Raw genomic sequence first — 23,186 nt, forward strand, 5'->3', positions numbered from 1 at the left:
AAGGCAGGGAGGGGTCTTCAACGTTTTTCAGGGCAAGGACCCCTTAGATGAGAGATGTTAAGACATTACATTAGAACAATAATGCATTTTATTGTTGCACATATACTTTTTTGTGTATTATTTTATTGTTTATATAGATTGTTCGATAAGTTCAAAGGCTTGCAGCACCAGACGTTTCAAGACCCTCAGCCTCATGGCGGAAATGACAGCAAACCATATGGTTAGCGCAGATCTAGCTAACAACAGTTTTTGTAGATTAAGATCTTTTTTTCGTATAATTTTGTGTACAATATCTGAAAACGCTAGAAAATGGATAACCTAGATTTTTATGTAGTTATTATTTGCAGAGTGCTTTCTATTTTAGCAGATATAATATTCACTTAGTGTTCATAATAATCAATATCTGTTCATTTTGAAACAAACACTCTAAAGCAAAAAGTATAGACTTTCAATGACAAGTTTACTTTATTTTTCTCAAAATATTACTTGATGCTAATAATCAATATCTGTTCAGTTTGTAACAAACATTTAGGGGAAAAGTGTAGACTTTGAATGTCAAATATACATAATTTCATTCATTTCTTATGAGTACAAACATTTCAACAAAACACACTCAAAGGGAACATATATACTTTTATTTTTAATAGATGTATGATATATACTTAATCGTAACAGAAATAATAAACACTTAATTAAGACGATTTCAGTCCCATGTTATCACGTTTTTTACACATAAAAGTACTCCACATCTTCCCGAAATGAAAGAACAAAAATGTAAAGTTCTCCCAGGAACCTCCCAGGTGTTCCACGAGACTATAAAGGTCCATTTCCTTGTTCCTCTTCATCCATTTCAGTCCCATATACTTGTATATGTGTAATGACAATAAAGTTGAATCTAATCTAATCTAATTTGCCTCCATAAAATAGATAAAATCGACTACTAGCTTGTTAGCTTTTTACTTCTGCTGCCTGTATATCGACTTCAAAAGTAACAAATGTGGTGATAATTTGTAAAGATTATCTTGATAAACAAACGTGTAAACATCAAACTTTTTATAAATCACAGAGATATTTTTTTGCGATCTTTCCGACTTAGAAAAATTCTTTCGGTCGAGCGATCCAGCGCTGCGGAAGCACTTCCGGGTTAACCTACACAAATACGTCATCACTGCGCAAGTGGACAGCGCGACTTCATTCGTAACGTTCACACGGGCCGGTAAGAAGGCGGAGCTTATAGTCAGTATAACGCAATACCATTGGCCAATGGCCATCACGTTGGATGTTTAACAAGACGCTGTTCACGCATGCGCATACGGAGAAGAACGATGATGGCAGTTTCACCGTAAGTCAGCGCGTAAATATAACGTGCAGCTGTTCTTCTTTCATCCTGCACCTCTGTGTACAACAACAGTTTGCGTCGTATTTGCCTCTAGGTTATTTGTTATAATGTTTGTTGTAAGATTAAAGCAAATTTTGACGTTTTGTTTACAGTTTAGCAGACACAGACAGGCGGGAGTTTATCGCTGGGCTGCGCAGACCTGTCGGGGTTCGACGCGTCGCATACTGTTATCGGTCTGCGCAGTGCCGTGTGAAGTCGAACAGCGCTCGTGAACCGTCGCGGTAATCGCAGCATGTCGTTGTGTTTCAGTGGCGGTTCGGCTCCTCGTTGCTTTGGGTGTGCAGATAAAACTCCCGTCCAGATCCTTCACGAGTACGGCGTCAGGACAGGGAGCGCGCCGGAGTACGCGCTGATGGGGTCTGACGGGGACGCGCATCAGCCCTGCTTCAGCTTCAGTGTCACCATCGGAGAGATTAGCTGCAAAGGTCTGACCACGCTTTACTACAGCTATACTATGTTGTATTTACTAATGAAATAAAACAAACAACAACAAAACAATATTAATAACTTGGAATAAGGACTGTAGTTCACCATTTAGAATGAAGTATTAAAATAGTATATAATACACCATCATTATTAAAACGATGTATTATGGTTTGGTCTGTAAAGGTCAAGGATCAACTAAAAAGGCTGCGAAACATGAAGCGGCCCAAGCTGCCTTACAAGTATTGAAACTGGACTTCCAGCCTAAGTATACAGTACACTACAGATATATACAATATTCACTATAGATACAATACAACTAATACAAAGCACACAATATATGTGTATACATACTATTCATTCAGATATGCACAATATTCTGCATGTGTAACATAACATCGAGCTTACACTTGTTTCCTGTATCTTCATAGTGACGACCGAGATAAAAATGGGATTTCTCCTGAAAAATGGGACGCGGCAAACCCTGTGGGAATCCTGCAGGTGCGTGACAATAGTTGTGATGTTGGAGAACAGACGTTGTGTGTGTCAGTGATGTAATAGTGCTGTGTCCGTCAGGAGCTGGCGATGCTGAGAGGCTGGTGTCTGCCGGAGTATGTGACGTGTATGGAGACAGGACCTGATCACATGAAAGAGTTCTCAGTTGTCTGTCGTTTAGAAGGACTGGAGGAGACGGGTGCGATGACTGTGACGATACACTGTTGTGTGTGTGTGTGTGAGAGAGAGGGTTCTAGTCACTTAATGTGTTTCTATTCATCAGGGACCGGCAGCTCCAAAAAGACGGCCAGACGAGTGGCGGCCGAGCGCATGCTGGAGAAACTCCAGAGTTTGTCTGGGTCTCTAGAGATCACATGGGTGAGACATACACGCTTCAGCACAAGCCTGAGAGCAGGTCAAATACTGTATATACAAGCAACTATTACTGTGGCATAACATTTATATAACATGTAGTATTTCTGCCTGATGTTTTCATATGTCCGTGTGTTGTCTGTGCTCCTCAGAGTCCTCCACCGCGTGTGAATGTAGAGGACGTGCGACACTCGACGGGCGAGAAGATTTCACTCCTGAAGAGATCTCCTCTCAGCATCCCAAACACGGACTACATTCAGATGCTACTGGACCTGTCGCTGGAGCTGGGCTTTCAGGTCACATACATGGACATCGGTTAGTTCATGTTTCTCAGTTCAAACCACCACAGGTCATACAAGAGGTCGCGTTAACCGAAAATTCTCTGTTATTGACAGAATTTTAATACCAGTGACGGAAAAGCCTCACAGCGGAGACTCGTGGTGAGTCAGGTGTGTGTATAATCCAGATGAACATGACGGCCCACCAACGTCTAATTAGTTTCGCCATAGTTTCAAAAGGAACTGAAAATCTTTTTATAACAACACCGCGACCTCTAGCGTTATTTTTGCGTTGTTTCTGGATCTAATTCTGCAAAGCTTACATCTGTCATTCATCTGCCTCTCGTCGCAGGCTCTCTCACACACACACACACACAGGCGCGCACAAACCAGCTGTGTTTACAGACTTTTTTCCTTCAGAGAGCGATGGGACAAGCGTCATTTTGGATAAACCTCGACTTTCAGTGAGTGGAAAAAAGTCTCTCTGTGTCTTCTCCGTTCGTGACCTAACAGCAGCTTAAAGTTCCTTGTAAGTGAAGAAATGAATGATTGCAAAACGGCGTGTAAAGGTGCCTGTCATTGTTACTGACTGGACATGAACATTTGTCTGTTATTAGTATTTTATGTCTGAAAACACTTTATTGGGTATTAAAATTCAGTTCAGAGAATGCGTGTACGATGCGATGACGACACAAACATGCTTATTGCACCAAAGTGACAGGTAAAAAAGACGTATTTTTTACGAGCCTGTCCATAAAAATGAGAGACAATGGAAAAAGTCTAGCACAACCTCTGACACCGGCCTCATCTCTCTTGGGACAGATCGTATTTGCTTTCACAATGTGAACCTCTGAAGTGCCTCAGTAAGGGACACAAGTCTCTAGTAAAGCAACATGTAGGTTGAAGAATATATTGAAGGATGTTTAATCTGCATTTTGTAACCCGGCACATTCATATTGTCTAATAGTTCCCTTTGAACTAAACACAGACGAGGTGTTAAGACATCTGACACTCCAGAAATACGTCTTGGCGTGTCATCTCGGTGCTGTATCACATGAGTCTTTACAAGGAGAAATATTAAAGAATGCTGCTCTTGTTTTTACATTACTTGCGATAAATATGGCCGTTGTTATTTATGTTCTTGATAAATATAGGTACTAAAACACCACATGTGTAATTGATCAGTAAGTCTAGACATTAATTGTGTCGTTTCATAAGTGATGTGATTCAGTGGTGTTTGTGTGTTACAGATGAGCTGACAGTGAACGGTCAGTACCAGTGTTTAGTGGAGATGTCCACCAGGCCGGTGACGGTGTGCCACGGATCAGGAATGACCAGCGGTAATGCCCAAAACTCTGCGGCACATAGCGCCCTGCAGTACATCAAGATGATCGTGTGTAAACACTGAGGACAGATCTGGGATCAGCGTGAAGGATGATGTCTGCTCTGAGAGTAGACAGAGTCCGGTTTCACACAGACGATCTGTCGCAGGTCTTTACTGTGTACAAAACAGTATTTTTATTCAGTAACCACCACACAGAGTCATTCAAAGGATCAACTTCTTGTCACTTTATTAAAAGCGTAATGCAAACAGACGTGCAGGTCGACAGAAAGCTGAAATGAGAAAGTCTTGTGCTCGTTGTGAATCTGTAATCTGTTACTGACCTGAAGCTTACATGAGCTGTGTGACACTGACACGAAGCATCTACTGCTACACTTTTAATAAACATAGCTGTGTTTAGGTCAGCTTATACCACAAGACTTTTAGCTTTTGTTTTAGCAAACTAGTTTGGCCAACCGACACTGGACAAATCAGCTGTGAGGGAACGAAGATCCTTCCACCATGTCACTTCATAAAGTGTGTTTGTAAATGCATCACTGTATTTATTTTTTATAGTGGATATTGTTTGTGAAATGTTTCTCATTGTTTTTCTGTGAAGGTTATATTATGCTCTCGGTGTGAGCGTCACATCTTTGTGCACGAGCTCCAGGGTCAGTCATGAAGGATCAGATTCTGAGTCGAGCGAGAGGCTTCAGAGCTCCCGTTACATTCATGCATTTGTCACCTGTTGTTGTTAGCTTACTGATTCAGACCGCGCAAACATCATGAATTATTGTTTTTATTTGTTTGTAGTGGCACTTTGTTTTTAAATGAAATAATTAAACAAGTTTACCATTACGCTTGTTCCCATTATCGTGCTGTCAGACAGCAATCTATACAGTCTTTAGTATTTATTTTATGTAATACTCCTCACTAATGCTAAATTTACAATACTTGATATTTAATGATAAACTTACATCACATGACCGGAGTTTGAGTTTACATTGTTACATTATGCCAGTAGTATTTTCTCTGCTTATAGCATTCCTCTTTTGTGTGATATTGATCACAAAATTAGTCTCCAACAAATTAAATTTCCTAAATCACAACTAATAAGCTCTCCCTAAAGCTCCATAAAAGTTTGCTCTGTAACTTTTAATCAAAGTGACTGAGTGCAGCTGTGACACGGCAGAGGAGATCTGGTCCTCCCGGCTGAGTCTGGTTTCTGTTAATTTATTTCTCATTGGAGTTTGGGTTCCTCCCCACGGGGCCGTGTTGGCTTGCTCACTGGGAGACTGCTGATTTTAGATATTATTGATCAGAATGATCTCACTTGTTCTATTAACACCATACGCTGTGTTTATACCTTTTCTTTTTTTCCTGTAAAGCTGCTTTGGAACAATGCACATAGTGAAAAACGCTATATAAGGAAAATTGAATGTCACTTGCTATAAACGCTTTACCTAATCTATATTTGCTCAGTTCTTTACCTAATGTTTCTTGATTGCAGACTTGGTTTTAGTATTTATTTTGAGTTTTTTTTTTGCTTAAGTTCAGTTCTAGTAAATGTGGAAAATCACTTACCGTGAAAAGAAACTGTATGAAACTAAAGTTACAAAGTGTTTCAGTCCTGTGGATTTTCATTTCCTCCATTTAGTAGCACAGATGCTAGTCAAATAAACTTTGTACATTATTTTAGTAGTACAATGATATCAGTGTTTGTGTCTTACCTTGATTTAACATTACATAATAATGATTGATATAAATACCAGGAGACCAAAAGAGCCTTTTCAAGATCCTATGTCTTCATCATAGTTGAAGACATTTCGTTTAAGAAACGTCACAACTGTTTTGTGATTATTAATGAACAGCAGACACACAATAGTGGCTTTGAACATAAATATGTATCTCTTTATATGGATGTAAATGTGAAACAGCAGGTCTAGAGAGGTTTCATCATGGGTGTCTTAACAAGAGCAGTCATCTATGAGAGCAAGCACCCGTGAACACACGAAAAACATCTCAACCAAAGTCACACGTTCCTGCTGTACAGAACATCAACATCTGTATAAGGCATCAGAGATCGTCACTCGCTGTCTTCATGCAACAGAGAAAACCAATGATATAAATAATCTTCTGAAAAATCAAGAATCTTTTCCAAACTTTTGTGTACTTCTGGAGACCCTGGTTTTTCTGTGAAAGTAAAAGAAATGAATTCTGCACGAGTCTCTCCGTCCTTCACATCGGTCCAGTATATGATGAGTTTTTAGAAACGGGCTCAAGCGTGTTGAGATTTCAGTGATGGACGCTGCTCGGTTTGTGTGGATATGGTTTTATACATATGTTAAGGCACAGTGAAGGACTCAAACAGTGAGATACAGGAGACACCATCTGCTCCGTCACCGTCTCTACACTGTGTTTGGCTTTTTCACTCATCTACCAGCATTACACTAAAACTACAAGAGAGCGAATAAAATCTCATTGACTTCAGCTTATAGACAAAAAACTATTAGAATCTGCGCAGTTCTTTATCCGCCGTGATGTTGGTGTAAAACAACCTTCCATTCACGCGTTTATCTAAGAATGGTGATTTTCATGAACGAGGTTGATTGACAGTACGAGCAAATCTGACGTCCCATCCAGAACAAGAACTTCAGAATATAAATACACAACTATTACTGCTTCATACTGTGCCCTACAAACTGTACACTGCCTACTATGGATGGATAACAGTATGCACCAGTGGTCTGTTTGCTACAGTGTTGTGTCACATGAGCAAACTTTCCATTTTTGGACATGAAATTTTGTGTTTTTAGTAGTCATGACTGTCGGATAAATGATAAACAGACAGAAAGCATACTGTGCCTAGTATGAAAGTGTTCTGCACATATTCACAATATAGTATCCTGCATAGAATACCGTTTCCCACAACGCAAACTGAAAATATTTGTATACAAATTGTTTCAAATGCAAATCAAGCGCATTGATGACGTGGTACCTGCACGACACTCGCTGAATTACATCATCACGTGACAGTAATTTAACACATTTGTTTTTAACGACAGTGCAGTAGAGCGTATACAGTGTGATGCAGTAAAGCCTTTGCTAGCCAAGATTGTGATGAATGTAATTACGCTGAACCGCCAGCGGAGGCTCCACTGCTGCCGTCTGCAGAGTTTTCACACCTTACACTGTCTGTACAATGAAGTTTTATGGTTTCAATGTTAAAAGTGACCCTTGACTTCTGCTGGTCATTGGGGCATCACGTGGAGTGCAGTGCCTGAATGGGGCGGGACGTCCTGTCTAGCAGCAGTTTATTGGACGGCGGCTGGCTGATGGGGCCAACCGTAACTGTACATGTAGTATTTCTGCAGTTGAGTTTAATACATGAAAAACAAAATAGCAGCTGCAGACGGAGGGTGGGAGGGAGGGAGGTCTCTTTTGTGTCTCTGCTGCACATTGTTGTGTGTCTCTCAGCATCAGCAGCAGGTTACTATAACAACTCATTCACTTTGATTCTTTGGAAAGGTTTGAAATGTGAGGTGTTCACACGCATGAAAGCATCCGCAACACAGTACATTCACTCTTCTCAAGAGAGACGCTCATCAGCCAATCACTGCGCTCCATTAACTGTCCGAGCTATTCGTTTGACCGAAATATCCCCAAACGCAGTTTTGGTTTGTGATATTTTCAATGAAAGCTGCCATCTACACATGCAGAATGTTCTCTAGACGTCATGACCCATTATCGTGTTGTTTCATGAAAACTGTCGTTGAGAAGCGAATTCTTAAGGCAAGGACATATGAGGGAGGACGACCGGCTTCGTGTGGACAGCTCTAACCGTTGCCCTGACGACAGCAGCATCTGTGTGCGTTACTATGGAGATGACGGACGTGACGATGTGGAGAGTCGTTTCTGGTTGATATGTTGTGTTCTGCGGATAGAATCTAGAGGAAAGTCTCCGGGCCGGTCCTCTTCTGCTGACGTCTGCGCAGTAAGCGTCTGTAGCGACTGGACTCTACCACAGCTGAGGGTTCTCTAGTTTCATGAATCCAGAGTCCTTGCGCAGGTCCCAGTATGTGTTGTTGGACACCCATCTCTCCCTCTGGTTACTGTCCACAACCTTCCTGTTACACAAACCGCATTGAAAATGAGAGAAAGAAATGAGCAGAGAGCGATATGATCATGGCAGGCGTGTGAGATGACGAATGGGAGGCGGTGCACTGACTTGAAGAACCGTGGGTGCTGTCTTATGTCGTTCTCCTCCATCCATTTCCTCCTGTTTCTCTGCTGCTCTTCGATTCTGTGTTTCTCAGCTGACGCCATCTGAACGTTACCTTCCTCCAGATGCCTGTCACACATTTAACAGACGAGACTCAACCCTGAACCTGTTTCTTCTGAAAAGAATCCAAGTGAGACGTCAGATGTGTGTGTGTACCTCTGGTCTGGTCTGAATCGGGCGTCTGTCGGTGGCAGAAGTTCCTTCAGCTCTGGGAAAAGCTCATTGAGTTCTATGGCAAACCTGGTGAAGCCGTAATACAGCTCATAATCTGTGGGCATCGAACCTGCACACAAACACACATTCAGTTAAAACATAGTGAGCCTCAGACTGACCTTCTTAATTCACAAAAAAAAGTTTATGTTGTAAAACCTTAAAATGCTTCACATCAGAAAAGTCACTTTCTACCTGTGTCTGCCATGTCTCGTGTGTGTGTGCGTGTTTGTAACTGGTAAACCCCACAGTATGGGGACAAAATGTCCCCACAAAGACTGCAACATACAAACCATTTTTGGTTTCCATTAGGAAACAAGCTTATAAATCATACAGAATTCACTTTTTTTGAAAATCTAAAAGAGCAGAAAGTTTTGTGTGATTGTTTAGGGGGTAGGGAATATGAAATACAGTTTGTGAAGTATAAAACCTTCTATGGAATGTCCCCATAAACCCAACATGTGTGTGTGTTTGTACCTGGTCTCCAGACGCACTTAGCCGAAGGTGGAACCCCACAGTAAAGACCTTCGTGCCATTTGCCAAACAGTCTGTGAATGATTTTGCCGTCCTGGTCCATCACAGATCCCTGCACCTCATTCACATTAGAGCTCCAGTAATTTCCCTGAACAAACACACATGTCAGGTTTGAAACTCACATAACATATTTGAGGATGATTCTCATAAATTCTGGGTTTAAAGGTATACAGTATAAACCTGAGTCAACGGATTTCCTTTTATTCTTAAAAACTAGGTACGGCATGTTTCAAAGCATTCATTTTAAAACTTTTACTTATAGCATTTTTTGCTTAAGAAAGCGAAGCCCTGATGCCTTAGTTTTTATTAATCAAACGTAATAAGACATTCACAAAATACATGTTAAGATATTTAAATTGCAGAAAACTACCTGTATCAGTAATGAGAATATAGAGAAATATAAAGTTATCTGTAAGCCATTTGAAAGGTACTGGCAGATTGTTTTTTTCACATAAAATCAAACTTAATGTAAATGTCTTTGTTTGTGTGTGTGTAAACAGTACATCAAAAATGTTGCGGAGATAATAATATCAGTCATTAATTCTTCAGTTTTATTATAGATAAATATACTGTCAATGTTTATCTAGCAGAACATCCAACTGTATTTTTCAGAATGTTTTAATTTTACTTTCATTAAATGACAATGCATTCGACAAATGAGTACGTGTTACGGTAATGAGGCTTTCAGCAGAAAACACAATAAAATACAAAACTGATTCCTGTTAGAATTATGCTTTGTCCAAAGTAGACAACACAATAATGTTTATCATTTTATTCTTTTGTGTTACCGAATTAATTTTAATGAAAATCTTTACTGCCATGATGTTTAAGTGGTTTTCCTCCCTCTGGGGACTCTCTCTAGAGAGGGTTGATGGGTCATAGTATTTATAAGTGTGTATAAAAGCAACAGATGTCTCGAATGTCCTCATTAAGATTAGATAAGTAAACATATGTGTTATCTGTTGTCTCACGTCTGCCCTCTGTAGGGATTTCAGCGGTACTGCACACTTCATAACACTGTTCTCTCTTTTCAGCATCAGATCCAGTTTTATTTGTGATGTAAATATGTGTGTACCCCTTGTGTGTTTGTGTGTGTACCTTAACAAAGGTGAGTTTGCAGATGCAGGCTGGACTGCGTGTGTTTCTGATGGTAATCTCTCCGTAATGTTCAATCCAGCGTCTCCCGCTGAGGATGTTGTGAACACATGTCGTCACCTTGTTCCATTCATAGTGATCACCGTAACTACAAGCACACACAAACACACACACAGACATAAATCTCATCAGCTGTGTGTTGCCTGCACTTGATGACTGGCTGAGAAGAAACTATTTCAGTACCACTGTGAACAGATGCTCTCTACAAACACAACATCATTCTATGAAAAAGTTGTTTTCATCCAAAGTGACTTACAGAAGATGACCTTGGTAATGCTACCAGCATGTGGAATAAACAGCCTCAGAAAATCAATACTTGTAGTGTAGAACCAGTTACTAACACAACATAAAGTCACTTTGGATAAATGCATCTGTATGGACTGTTGTAGGATTAAAAACTGGAGAGAGAGAGATAGATTGAGAGAGAGAGAGAGAGAGATAGAGAGAGTGAGAGAGAGAGAGAGAGAGAGACTGTACCTGGGCAGCATGACATTGATGGTTCCAATGGGCAGGATCTCCATAGACTTGCCCCAAAACTTATTCTTCCATCTGACATCTGAAACACACACACACAACGAGACAATGGAGTGTGACATTTGTGGAGTGTAAGAGTGTACACAGATGAATCTGATGTGTGTGTGTGTCTTACCCTGCCAGAAGGTGAAGTTCTGTGATTCACAGTGACAGGCGGAGACGGGCGGATGATGGCTCACCTGTGAACAGATGGACAAAACCTGTAGAATCACCTGCTCAGGTTCACGACCTTCCCGATTCATAACATGGAACATAACATCTCACAAGGAAAAGCCAGTGTAGTGTTATCTCTCCACACTGAACACAAACACCTCACCTGAAGCAGGTGTCACAGGTAAAGTGTGTGTGTGTGTTTGCACCTGTTCAGAGAAGAAGCAGAAGCCCTTGTCTTCACGCACACACTCGTATGTTTCTCCCAGCAGCGGGTTGAAGGGTTTACTTCCTGCTCTGTAATAGGTGGACGAGTATCCTGACACCGCAAACGCTGCCACGATAACCTGCACAAACACAATGAGAACACACCACAGCGCTGATGCGAGAGGGATTCTAACACAACCGCTACACTACAGAGAAATAACAGATTAACAACAACATAGTCCAAATGCTAACATCTGATTGGCTGTCAGGAAGGATGAAACAAGCACGCTGAAAACATGCCAATTGGCAACATTTACCTGACACGTTAAAGTTGTTGAGTACATGCGTGTGTGTCAGTGGGCTTAAACTGGGCTACATCACAGCCGGTAATGAGGCCAGAGACTGAATTCCCATCCGCTAATTCACGAGGGGCGTGTGCTCCTGCTTCAGGCACTGTGTGACTTTATACTATTATTTCACTGGATGTAGGCGAATGTGTGTGAACATTCATGTATGTCCTCAGACTGCCGAAAGATCAGCTGAAACCGGCTTCTGACTGGTTTTACGTGGTGTTCAGCTGGTCTAGCACAGAGCCGTCACACTGCCTCAGCAGCTGTTTGTTTGGGTCCCTATACGTACGTTTTAGAACAGTCAAAGCCGATCCGTGAACACGCAGTGACGTTTCTACATTTTTAAGCATGTCTGAAGTGTCTAAACTGTGATTGGTGTGATCACGACAGTTGCCGTGCTCTCATTGGCTGTCAGGTGTCGTACCATGCGCTCGTATGGGTCGTCCGTGTGAGCGGCTTTATCCAGCAGTTCCGTGTACTCCAGCTCTTCACACATGTGCTGTAGCGTGTTGAGCGGCTCGTTCAGCTCTACCGGCATGGACACCTTCGACAGGTCTTTCCCGATGTTGTTCTTCAGGATGTTCCACAGGTTAATGTTGGCCGTGTCAGGGGCGGGGGCCGGGAGACACGAACGCCTCCCGTTACGGAGCGCACCGCTGGTCAGATCTCCGTTCGGCACTGCGGGAGAAAACAAACGCTCGCTGATGCTGGAAATATGGGGAATGTTATGTTGGTGAAATCAAAGTGTAAATATGTTTATATACAGTAGATAAATAAAGTTTTATTTCTTTAATCTGCAAATGAAATATTCTGGTCAAACTGGCTCTCAAAATTAGGGATGTCAATTCAGTTGCTTTAATACCTTAATAAACGTAATATAAATAAATAAATGGTTTATATATCAAATAAAAAGCTATCTTTCTTCAATATCTCTCGAAGGCAATGAACAATATTTGCTCCAAATGTGAAAAGTGAACACAAATTGAAAGAAACCAGGACTAGGCCTTAATTTAATGATGTTTAACAAACATGCCTTTCTTTACTAAAAACATGACTTGTGTGTATTTTGAGTGACAGTATGTCAGTTCAAGTTGTTTTCAGTTTGGACGGTTCTTCTTACATAAATTTAGTCTTGAACTATTCTAATCTCTGTCTGGGATAACGCCGCCAAATGTTTAATCCATAACAATAATCCACATCCATACAGATTCACCAAAAGAAAAAGCACACAACACCTCTAAAGGTGAGAAAAAAAGACAAGAACAATTGTTTCACATTAGCTGAAATGATTTAATTGACAAACACTGGATTTTTTAGTTTATTGAGTTCTGTGAAGTGACTGACATTTGCATTGTTAGTAAAGCGTCTTGATGCCAAACTATCAAGCAAGACACAAATGACTCATTTGAGCCGATTCGTTTGAACTGTTGAAACTTTTCAGTCATTAGTGAATATTAGAGCTCATTGAAACTACACAGAACGCAGGATGTGAATGAGAGGATGTGAATGAGCTTTGATCAATTAGAAAGACTTGCGTGTCGGTCCAATATAAGGATGGCACCACCTCCGCCTCATTTTCAGCCCTGATTCATTCATCCATTCATTCAGTTTTGAGCGAGTGGCATTTTATGATTGTCAGTAATAACAGAAAGTGTGTTGTGCAGTGTTGTAACCTATAAAGAACAACATATTGGATGAAAGATGATTCATCACGATCTGTGCTGAATCATCAACACAACAGAAACAGATCATTTGATTCTCTCTCTCATTCAATGTCAAATAACAGCTGCCACTGAGACAAATGATTTGATATGGCGGATGAGTTTGGCTGAATCTCAAACAAACCATCAAGAAATGTGTGTCAGTCACAGTGTCTCTATATGTGTGTTTGTCCTTCAATGTCTGTGATTTTGTGTGAGATAAAGGTCACGTCTCCAGTTAGGACAGCGTCCTGCTCTGATAAACACAGAAGGCAGATCTTACTCTGTCTGGAAACACTATCTGTGACGCTGGCGTTGTCCTCTGAAATGTTATCGCTCACATCGCTGACGTAAGACTCATCATCAGAGGCCTGCGAGGGAGAGAGAGAGAGAACGAGGGAGGTGATGTTACTCAATGTCTTTCATTTTGCGCAGTGCTGACTAACTGGAAAATGTGTGTGTGATGACCTTCTATGTGTGCAAGCAAACAAACACACAATCAGACACATGCATTCAGTACAACTGCTAAACGTTTGTGTGAAAAGCCAAACATAACCTGAGAATTGATTTCTTTTGAAATCACAGATGCGTTGAATCCGACGGTTACCGTGCCATGCACACCAAACATACGCTCTCAAAACTAAAGGTGCTTCACAATGCCACAGACAAACCTTTTTTGTCTAAATGGTTCCATAAAGAACATTGGATTATGAAAAGGTAAGAAAGAGATGGTTCTTTAACTCTTTCACCGCCATTGACAAGTTATCTCGTCATTTAAAAAACAAACTTTGGCTTCCCCGCCAAAGACGAGTTTTTATGGCAATCAGTGTTAGTACTGTTTTACAGCAGGTGGGGCTATTACACACCACTGGGAAAAAGTACAGAATCCCAGAACCTAGAACGTATATGTTTTAGCGGTTTTTAATGATTGTTCTGAGTGTAATCTGGGCGGAATCTTTGACAAAAAACGTTAATTATCTCAGCTGTTTAATCAAAGTGAAGTATTCTTTTAGAAACCTACCCACATCTACGGAGTGATAAAAAAGGAACAAATGAAGATAAAAGAATACGGTTTCTTTTTTTTAAAAGCTGAGACTCTGTTCTTTCATTTGACATATTGTCTGTCCATATATTCTTTACAGAAAATTTACCGTGAGCCATTAAAATGTTAAAAAACGCTGGCTTAGGCTGGCAACGTTTTTTTAAAGAGGATGGCGGCGAATGAGTTAAAGAACCTTTGACTGAACGGTTCTCTGTGGAACCAAAAATTCTGTGGCATCACTGTTAAGAACCTTTTAAGCACCTTTATTTTGAAGAGTTTACACATATTTACTTTTCCCACCTCGTTCTCTGAGGAACTGGCTGACAGAAGAACCTCCTGAGCGTCGAAGAACTCAGACACAGACTCGGACATTGACAGTCTGCTCTCATTGGACACCTGCTGGGACAGAGGGACGCCCACGTGGAGCGGCTCACCTGCCTGAACACACATACACACACACATTTAAAGACATGATGTTAGCCCAAACTTCTCCAAAATAAACACAAATGTTTAGTTTTGTGTAGATGATGTAGAAGATATAATAAACAAGATTCAAAGCATCATTAGATACCACAGATGAAGAGAATTCTCATTAATGCTAAAGGAATGAAGAAAACATTGTCTACGTTTACATGCACCCTCATATGCGATTATAAAAGGATTTTGGCAGTAATGACAATAATGTAAACACTATCATTCGATGTAAATAGTGCGATTTAGCTCGTAATCGCAGTAAGCATAATCGAAGTAACATATGTGGCGCACAGGATTTTAAGCGCAATAAGAAGGCATGTAAAAACCTTATCCCATTTATACTGCTCTGGTCAAGGTGCGCATGTGCTTCTGTCACGCACCTCTAAGGGATACTTCACCCAAACATTAATCGAGTTGTTCCAAATGTGTATAAATGTCTTTGTTCTGATGAACACGGAGAAAGATATTTCGAAGAATGCGTATAACCAGACAGAACTTGCCCCCAATTGACTCCCATAGTTGGAGAAATTACTTTATATATTTTTTGTTCTATTAAACACAAAAGAAGATATTTTGAAGAATGTAGGAAAGCAAACAGTTCTGGGGCACTTTTGACCACCATTGTTTTCTTTCTACTATGGGAGTCAATGGGGGTCAAAATCTGTCTGGTTATACGCATTCTTCTAAATATCTTTCTCTGTGTTCATCAGAACAAAGACATTCATACAGATTTGGAACAACTTGAAGGTGAGAAATTGTTCATTTTTGCATGAACTGTCCCTTTCAGCACAAATGATGCTTGACACGACAGTCTAAAGTTCTACTGTCAACACAACTGTCTGCAGTTTCCGCTCCGTGTCTTAACACAGAAACAACGCAATGACAGCGTACACCAACGTTGCAAAGGCATTTCCCATTATGTTTCTATGTTCATCACGGCATCGAATAACCATAAGAACGGTGTTTTGCATTTGAGGCGAAGCCAGTAACTGTCTCTGAGATCATCGTTTGTGCTGTGTATTAAGGCAAATAATCAGACTCATAAAACATTCACGTTAACGGAAGCAGAGAGATGTTGTCATGTAATAATCGCGCTATTGGTGTGAATGTAAACGTAGTCATTGAGAACAATGATCACAAACTCATTCATCATCACTGAGCTGAAATCCAGTCAAACAGAAAACACGTGTGGTCAGAAAGACACGGTTAAACCTGACGAGAGGAGACACAGAATGCGTGTTGAAAGTAAAGGATTCCCGTGGCGGTTAGTGTGAGCATCTCCACTGTTTGTGTGTACAGAAGACGTCAAACGGAGTGAGGTCAGAGGTCACCTTCACCCCTCCTCTCTCTCTCTGCTTTACGACGTTCCATGACCGCTTTCTTAACAACTGTGACCTCACCGAGGAACATGTGATCAAATGATAAGTGATGAGAGAGAAGATCAAACCTCATCTGGACTGCTGATGATGTTCACGCTCACGACCTGCTCGGACAGAACCGACTCGGAGTGAATCCGGTTCAGACGGCTCTTCAGCTCAACGTTCTGCGACAAGGCCTGAACAACAGAAGCATCCGAAACACACGAGCTGACGAATGAACTGGATCTAAAGCCCAAACACCTGGAATCCTGATGCTAGCGTGTGAAATAAACACAGATCTACAGAAGCGGCACGGCAGCGGTGGGCGGGGCTGACCTGTGACAGCGAGCGGCGAAGGGTCATCACGTGTGATGGTTGGCCGGTCTGCTCTTGTTCCAGCAACACCTGCTTTATCTTCTCTTTCTCTATGGCCACAGTGTTGAAGGCCGACTTCAGCAGAGAGTGCACTGAAACACGGAAACCCCCCAAATTCACGCTGGATTACAACCCGTCCGTTTATTTCTCTGAAGAACGGCACAATGCTTTTCTTTACCTTTCTGAGCGACGATGCAGAAATCCTCCTGCAGTTTGATGTAGTCACCGGCGCCGTCGATCAGACGTGTGACGGGGGTCTGAAAATCCCCCAGCTCCGCACACAGGTTTGGGTTCGAGGAGTGGAGACGCACTTGAGACATACTGGCGCTCAACGGAACCTGAAAATACACAAACTACAGTGAGAACACACACGGGAGATTCCCTCCCAGAGCGCAGTGATTCTGTCCATCGATGAAGTGAAACACCCTTTGTGAAGAGAAGTTTAGTTCAGAGACAAACATCACAGCACGATGACTCTGTGAACCCTCTGCCACACGTCACACATCATGAGCTGAAAACAGGCTGTGATGAAATCTAGAGTCAAAAATGAACAATGGTTTTACTTCTGTAACTGTTTAAATTGATGGTTATACATGTAAGGGATAATGTACATGCAGCCGGTTGATATCGCAGACATTCTTTTGCAGTAATAGCAAGCTTCTCATTTAAATGTAATCATTCATTTCTTTTTAGCTCATTGCATGATATATCGCCAGAGTGGTTTATTAAAGGAGTAGTTTACTTTCAAAATAAATGTTCATGATAATTTAATCACCCGTCATTTAAAAAAAATTAAATGTATATGCTTTATAAAAACAAATGCTCGCCTACCAAGCGCAGTCATGACTTCACGTAATACGTAATTATGTTGAAAACTTGCACGTTCAACTTGTAAACACTGACTCTGTACTTTCGCCTACATACCGCGTGACCTTTTCAACGTAATTACGTATTATGTGAAGTCATGAACGAGCAGAACAGAGCAAGGCGAGCATTTGTCTTTATAAAGCATATACTTTTTTTTAATGACCGATGGTTTTCAAGATATTGGTCTGGTATGGTTTAAAGCCCTTTGAAGCTGCACTGAAACTGTCATTTTGACCTTCAACCGTTTGGAGTCCATTGGAGTCCATTATATGGAGAAAAATCCTGGAATGTTTCCTTAAAAAACCTTCATTTCTTTTCCACTAAAGAAAAAAAACACAAACATCTTGGATGACATGGGTGTGAGTAAATTATCATGAAAATGTATTTTGAAAGTGAACTACTCCTTTAATATTCTTTCTTTACTTTATACCTTACAGTGGTGAGAGTAAACACATATTTGAGTGATTTTTGATTCAATAACGCCTTTTGAACGGAGGTTTGTCAGTGTGAGTATAGAAACTTTTGATTTTTTGTTTCTAAAAACGCACAAGCTGCTAAACTTATTTAGAAAGACTTATTTATAATGTTTATTTGTTGTTTAAATCCTCTATGTTGTATTGAAGTCTTTGATTATTTAGATAATTTACTTCAGTATCTAAATAAAATATCTGCTTGTGATGTACAGTGTTGTGTCGAGTTTTATTAATCGTAATGCTGTGCTTTATACATATTTGAATAGAGAATTACTCCAATTATTCATAAAATTGAATCTTTAACGCACAGATTGAATCACAAATTAATTTAATCCTCCATGTGAGGAATGATAATTACGATTTTAACAACGTGACTGTTTGGTCGTTAGGACGTGCTCATCACGTCCAGGAAACGTTATTTTGTACGTCGCTGTGATGAATATGGTACGTTCCATGTATGTCTTCAGTAGGTTATCATCAGATCCCAACAATGTCCAATGTTATGTTGTCACGACGAATATGGGAATGACAAAGTTACGTAACTGGAACATTATTTGGTACGTCGCGTAAGCGAATATAGTCCGGTCCAGGCACGTCGCCACAACGTAACTGTGTTAGCTGGGGAGCACTAAACGTAGGGTGGTCGGTAATAAGATTTCTCACCAGAGTAATTATAGTTTTGGGTTTATTTTGTTTAATAATATTTTAAATTTCATTTATTTTTAGATCTTTAGTTTCTATGTTAATTTTATTTTAAAGTTTTAGAAATTTTGGTAAATGGTTTTGTCTTTTTATAATTTATTTGTATGTTTTTTGTTGCTATATAATATTACTTCATTTCTATTTTAGTTTTTGTTTATTATTACAATTTTAGTGCTTTTAACTTATTTCAATTTATTTTTTAGACAACTTTAAATTTTTCATTTAGTTAAGTTTTTCCCTTCATTTTTAGGTCAATATTTGATTTGATTTCAATGAACAAAGAAGTTTTCCAAGTTTTAATTTAAGTAAACTAAAATAACCTTGTTTCTCTCTCTGAGAATCAGGGTAAACTATAATTTTGTCTTCTATAAAAGTGTATAGAAAAGCCAATGTGAATCAGTGTGCAAGCGTCTGAGAGACTACAGCGTGATGATGTCATGATGTGATAGCATGATGACATCACATAGATGGTTCTGCTTACTTTCACACTGTGTGACTGAAGAAGGGACTGGACCTGGTGTGAACACAAGACACATTCTCCATCAACACACAAATAGCATCACACAAGACCTGTGACAATTGACCCCAAATGACCTTATGAAGCGAGTTCAATACAAGATTCATGTTAAACTCTATAAACAACATCTGTGGCATGATGTCTAGAGCTGAGAAAAGTTTGGCTTATAAATAACTGTCTTCTGATTTATGAAGCACATTTTAAGAACAACAGCGGAGTAGACCGAACAACTCTTCAGACAAACCAACAAAGATTAACATGAAGAAACAATCAACAAAACAACAACAAAAAGAAACATCTCCTTTAAACGGTGGCTGACATGCTGTTAAAGGTTGTGAAAGGGTTGTGAAATGGTTTATAATGGATCCAGCGAGTGAAAGGTCAGATGTGGTGATTGTTTGAGCAGATTCTCTTTATCTTCAGAGGTTAAGCACTGACATAATGAGGTGTGTTCAGAGGGGAAAGTGGACATGAGTGAGTGTGTGAAGGAAACATCCACACATTAAACTCTCACAGACTGTGACGTCTGATTCTAGAGGTGTATTCTCACTAATGGTGGAAACACGCTGAATAATCTGTGCTTTAGTCTGTTCAGTCGTGATCGATCTGATGTTCAGTGAATGAGTGCTGAAGATGAGTGTGATGTACCTGCAGTTGTAATTTTGCATCTTTGCTGACACTTTTAGTCCTCCATCTTCTGCTGCCTCGCTTCTCTTTCTTTCTCAAATCAACACAGTTACTCTACATTACACACACACACACAAACACACACACGGGTGAGAGGGTTAATAGCAGTAACGGCCGGCAGTGACACGAGCAGATGAGATGTCTGGTGATGAGGGGGTCAGATTTACTTTTATATGTAGAGAAAGTGATGAGAATGACGTCAGTGAGGATGTCTGAGTCGATACCGTATACATATCGAATCCATGTTAACATCAAAACAATATCAAAAAGGACTTCTGATTTGGGCAACTCTCTAATATGGTTTTGATGGTGTAAGACTGACAATATCAGGCGTTTACTGCCATGATCAGATCATAGAGCGACAAGAACAGAGCTGCACTGTCTGATGGGAGATTGAATTAAAAAACTGAATCCGTCAATCAGGCGTTACATAGAGCCGAGAAGATCAGCTATGGGGAGGCTCAGAGATGACGTGTTTTTGTATGCAAAACCCGGAGGTGAGTTAGCAGTTTAGAACTTCCGTTTCCATCAGTCCAAAGTCTTTGGGTTTTTAGAATGGGTTTTTGGTAAATCGCATTAAAAAAAAATGTCTGTCGTCAACAAAACCTCTATATCATGTTTTATGCACACCAGTTATAACCCGCTTGTGAGTTTTTAAAGCTGTGTTGTGTCTTAAAAATGGCGGATGCTTAGAAGTTTCTAAAAACCTTCCTTTGGCAGGAACGTTAGACGTCATCCAAAAATACATCATCTCTGAGCTTCTCAATAACACACACACACACATGTCATCATCAACACAATCTATAGTCTCATTCCAGACCTCTGACTGTGTGTGTGTTTGTACCTGCATGTCGGTGAAGTTTGGAGCTGACTGTGTCCTCTGAAGGATCTCCAGACTTTGCAGCAGTTGATTCAGTTCCAGAAGACTAGACTGACAGTAGGCGAGTTCTGAAACACAAACACACACATGTAGATTTCTGTATGTTTGAACTTAATAAACCTGACTAAGCACAGACCAGTTTAATGAAACATTACCTTCTGTGCACTTGTCCATCTCCTCTGACTCCTGTAACCAAGCGGCTACTTTGCTCTGACCATTACTACAGGACGGAGGAAGCTGCCACGACAGACTGCCGGGTTTGACCTGATCGATGACAAACACAAACATCTGAATTTTTGTAAAAATTGTAAACAAAGCTCTCAGTACAAAAGCTGTCACATGGCCCTTGAACATTCTCAATAAAACACAGCCCCGATTCATCAGAAAGTGTTTGTCTAGACAGACAGAAGGTTGTGTAGTCAAGCAGACGGCGAGCTGCTCAAACATCATCACATATTTACAGACGCGCAGAGGACGGAGGAGGCGGCAGTGACCTTGCTTTGGTGTGCGCTGGAGGGGGTGGTCTGGGGAGATTCGGCGCTGGCAGACGGAGGGAAAGTCCGTAGCGTAGCGTCACGAGGAGAGCGGACGATCTCGTTCTGACGGAACAAGCGATGATTGCGGAGCTTGCACACCCAGATGTCAAAAACGTCTGGAGACTTCACCTTGACGGAGAGATTAAAGTTTGAGATCTCTATTTAAAGAAACACACAAGTACTTTCTGTATACTGTATATGTTTACTGTCCACACGTGATGTTCACCTTCAGATGGTAGATGTGCTCTTCTGTGTCCAGATCGATGCGGCGAGCTCTTTTCTTGACGGACATCACAGACAGTCCCACATCTATACTGCCATGAAGCTTTCCTTTCTGAATCTGACACAAACAAACACTGTATTCATTTAATCCTCATGGTATTTTCAAATTCATTTCGCATTAAAGTTCCATCGAAGTCAAAACTTTTTTTTATATGAATTATGCGAGACTTGAGGATATATTCCTATATTTGATAACCAGACATGTCTTTTAAAAGCTCTCAAACTTTTTTATTTTCATCATTTTGCAGTTCAGCCTCCAGGTGCTACCTGAGTAGGACTCTATCTTCTGCAGAACACAAAAGAAGATATTTTTAGAAATGTCTCGGTTCTTCTTTTGTGTTCTGCAGAAGAAAGAAAGTCATACAGGTTTGGAATGGCATGAGGGTGAATAACCGCCGAAACACATTTCATTTTCTCTTTAAGGGTAAGAGGAGAACCCACACTCTCTGTTCTGTATAGTTTTGGTGCGTCAGTGCTCAGAGACGATTGTGCTTTTTCATCCACTCTGAGTCACGACACAGCAGCCAATCAGAGCTCACCCTCCCTCTGACCAACCCACACACATCTGATCGTCATCAGTCACACAACACTCACAGGACCATTTAACAACAAGACCAAACTCACATCCACAGGAGACTTGGAGTATTTGAGGATCCCGTTATCCAGAACAAAAAAACGCTGCGTGGAAAAAAGAAAATAATTTTTTTCTAAAATTTGTCATATTTTAAAAGAATATTCAAAGCAATTCATAACACTTCTTGTTACTTTTTTACAACAAAACAAAATATGTTTATTAAGCAAGTATATAGAAAATCGGTATAATAAAACACATTAAAATGTATAATGATGTTTTATATTCGGGCACAACTTTGTGGGAAATTGATTTGACATTCTCAAATGAAGTAATGGTTGAACTGCGGTTTGATATCGTAAAGAGAGTCTGTCTGTGTGACGGTTCAGACCTTGTGCCAGCCCTTCAGAGGCCATTTTCTCTTCTTCAGCATGAAACCTTCATGTTTCTCAGGTCTCTGAATGTGACTCTGTCCGATCTTCAGCCCCTCAATGATCTCCCAGCTATCCGTTTCCTGCACAAGAGAAATCAGATGATGTCAGGATGTGTTTATCACAGCGTTCACAGTTTAATTCACAGACTCATCATAACCTATTAAATATCTCATCAAACAGATGGGCGAGCGAAATAATCATCTGGAAATATGCACAAAAACAAACAAATTCACAAGCGGTGAGGTGAATGTCTGAAGAAAATAGGTGATGGTGGTAAGTGGTTATTCTTAGTGTTGCCGTTCTTCTTTGTGGATGCTAAAATGGGTAAGGCCATGTTCACACTTGACTTCTTTTTTGAAGTAAAATGATAATCTTTTTTGAAATGATAATCCTATGGAGCAAACTGTGTTTTCAAAAAAAACGCTGTTCTGCCGCTCCGAGCGTCTTGTTGGGGCATAGTTTTCTATAAATATACGTTTAATTTTCACTTTTAATAACTCCTGATGGCATTGCTAGCGAGAGATTAGTAGTGAAGGTGTAAACATGTGATTAGTAATTTAAAGACGCTCTCTGTTTGT

At 40.4% G+C, this 23,186-nt stretch overlaps 2 protein-coding genes across 10 annotated transcripts in view; one reads left to right on the plus strand and one right to left on the minus strand.

Annotated features, from left to right (window-relative positions):
• Nucleotides 1–1,301: 1,301 nt before the first annotated feature.
• On the plus strand, nucleotides 1,302–5,998 carry prkra (protein kinase, interferon-inducible double stranded RNA dependent activator). 4 transcript variants are annotated; one of them, XM_056754324.1, is made up of 8 exons: nucleotides 1,302–1,824; nucleotides 2,009–2,090; nucleotides 2,254–2,323; nucleotides 2,399–2,516; nucleotides 2,601–2,695; nucleotides 2,842–3,004; nucleotides 3,085–3,129; nucleotides 4,218–4,355. In XM_056754324.1, the coding sequence occupies exons 1-7, from the start codon at nucleotides 1,632–1,634 to the stop codon at nucleotides 3,090–3,092; spliced, it is 729 nt and encodes a 242-aa protein (XP_056610302.1). In that variant the 5' UTR covers nucleotides 1,302–1,631; the 3' UTR covers nucleotides 3,093–3,129; nucleotides 4,218–4,355. The 4 variants fall into 4 exon arrangements, with proteins under 4 accessions (XP_056610302.1, XP_056610301.1, XP_056610299.1 ...); XM_056754323.1 differs by having other exon boundaries at nucleotides 3,085–3,138; nucleotides 4,218–4,352; XM_056754321.1 differs by lacking the exon at nucleotides 3,085–3,129 and having other exon boundaries at nucleotides 1,321–1,342; nucleotides 1,492–1,824; nucleotides 4,218–5,998.
• Nucleotides 4,517–23,186, minus strand: part of osbpl6 (oxysterol binding protein-like 6) — a 34,116-nt gene continuing 15,446 nt past the window's right edge. The window contains exons 3-24 of one of the 6 annotated variants that reach the window (XM_056754313.1): nucleotides 22,566–22,688; nucleotides 22,228–22,281; nucleotides 21,548–21,661; nucleotides 21,280–21,450; nucleotides 20,941–21,049; nucleotides 20,750–20,853; nucleotides 19,867–19,959; nucleotides 19,183–19,215; nucleotides 16,838–16,997; nucleotides 16,621–16,751; nucleotides 16,374–16,481; nucleotides 14,753–14,890; nucleotides 13,694–13,781; nucleotides 12,135–12,388; nucleotides 11,363–11,500; nucleotides 11,119–11,182; nucleotides 10,947–11,025; nucleotides 10,413–10,557; nucleotides 9,258–9,402; nucleotides 8,727–8,853; nucleotides 8,517–8,639; nucleotides 4,517–8,415 (exon numbers count right to left, since the gene is read on the minus strand). In XM_056754313.1, coding sequence (XP_056610291.1) covers nucleotides 8,307–8,415; nucleotides 8,517–8,639; nucleotides 8,727–8,853; nucleotides 9,258–9,402; nucleotides 10,413–10,557; nucleotides 10,947–11,025; nucleotides 11,119–11,182; nucleotides 11,363–11,500; nucleotides 12,135–12,388; nucleotides 13,694–13,781; nucleotides 14,753–14,890; nucleotides 16,374–16,481; nucleotides 16,621–16,751; nucleotides 16,838–16,997; nucleotides 19,183–19,215; nucleotides 19,867–19,959; nucleotides 20,750–20,853; nucleotides 20,941–21,049; nucleotides 21,280–21,450; nucleotides 21,548–21,661; nucleotides 22,228–22,281; nucleotides 22,566–22,688 — 2,610 coding nt within the window. In that variant the 3' untranslated portion in view covers nucleotides 4,517–8,306. The remainder of the gene's footprint in view (nucleotides 8,416–8,516; nucleotides 8,640–8,726; nucleotides 8,854–9,257; nucleotides 9,403–10,412; nucleotides 10,558–10,946; nucleotides 11,026–11,118; nucleotides 11,183–11,362; nucleotides 11,501–12,134; nucleotides 12,389–13,693; nucleotides 13,782–14,752; nucleotides 14,891–16,373; nucleotides 16,482–16,620; nucleotides 16,752–16,837; nucleotides 16,998–19,182; nucleotides 19,216–19,866; nucleotides 19,960–20,749; nucleotides 20,854–20,940; nucleotides 21,050–21,279; nucleotides 21,451–21,547; nucleotides 21,662–22,227; nucleotides 22,282–22,565; nucleotides 22,689–23,186) is intronic. The other 5 variants (XM_056754315.1, XM_056754314.1, XM_056754316.1 and 2 more) reach the window with 5 other exon arrangements.

This window comes from Triplophysa dalaica, chromosome 8 (assembly GCF_015846415.1).
Source record: "Triplophysa dalaica isolate WHDGS20190420 chromosome 8, ASM1584641v1, whole genome shotgun sequence".
Classification (NCBI taxonomy): Eukaryota; Metazoa; Chordata; class Actinopteri; order Cypriniformes; family Nemacheilidae; genus Triplophysa; species Triplophysa dalaica.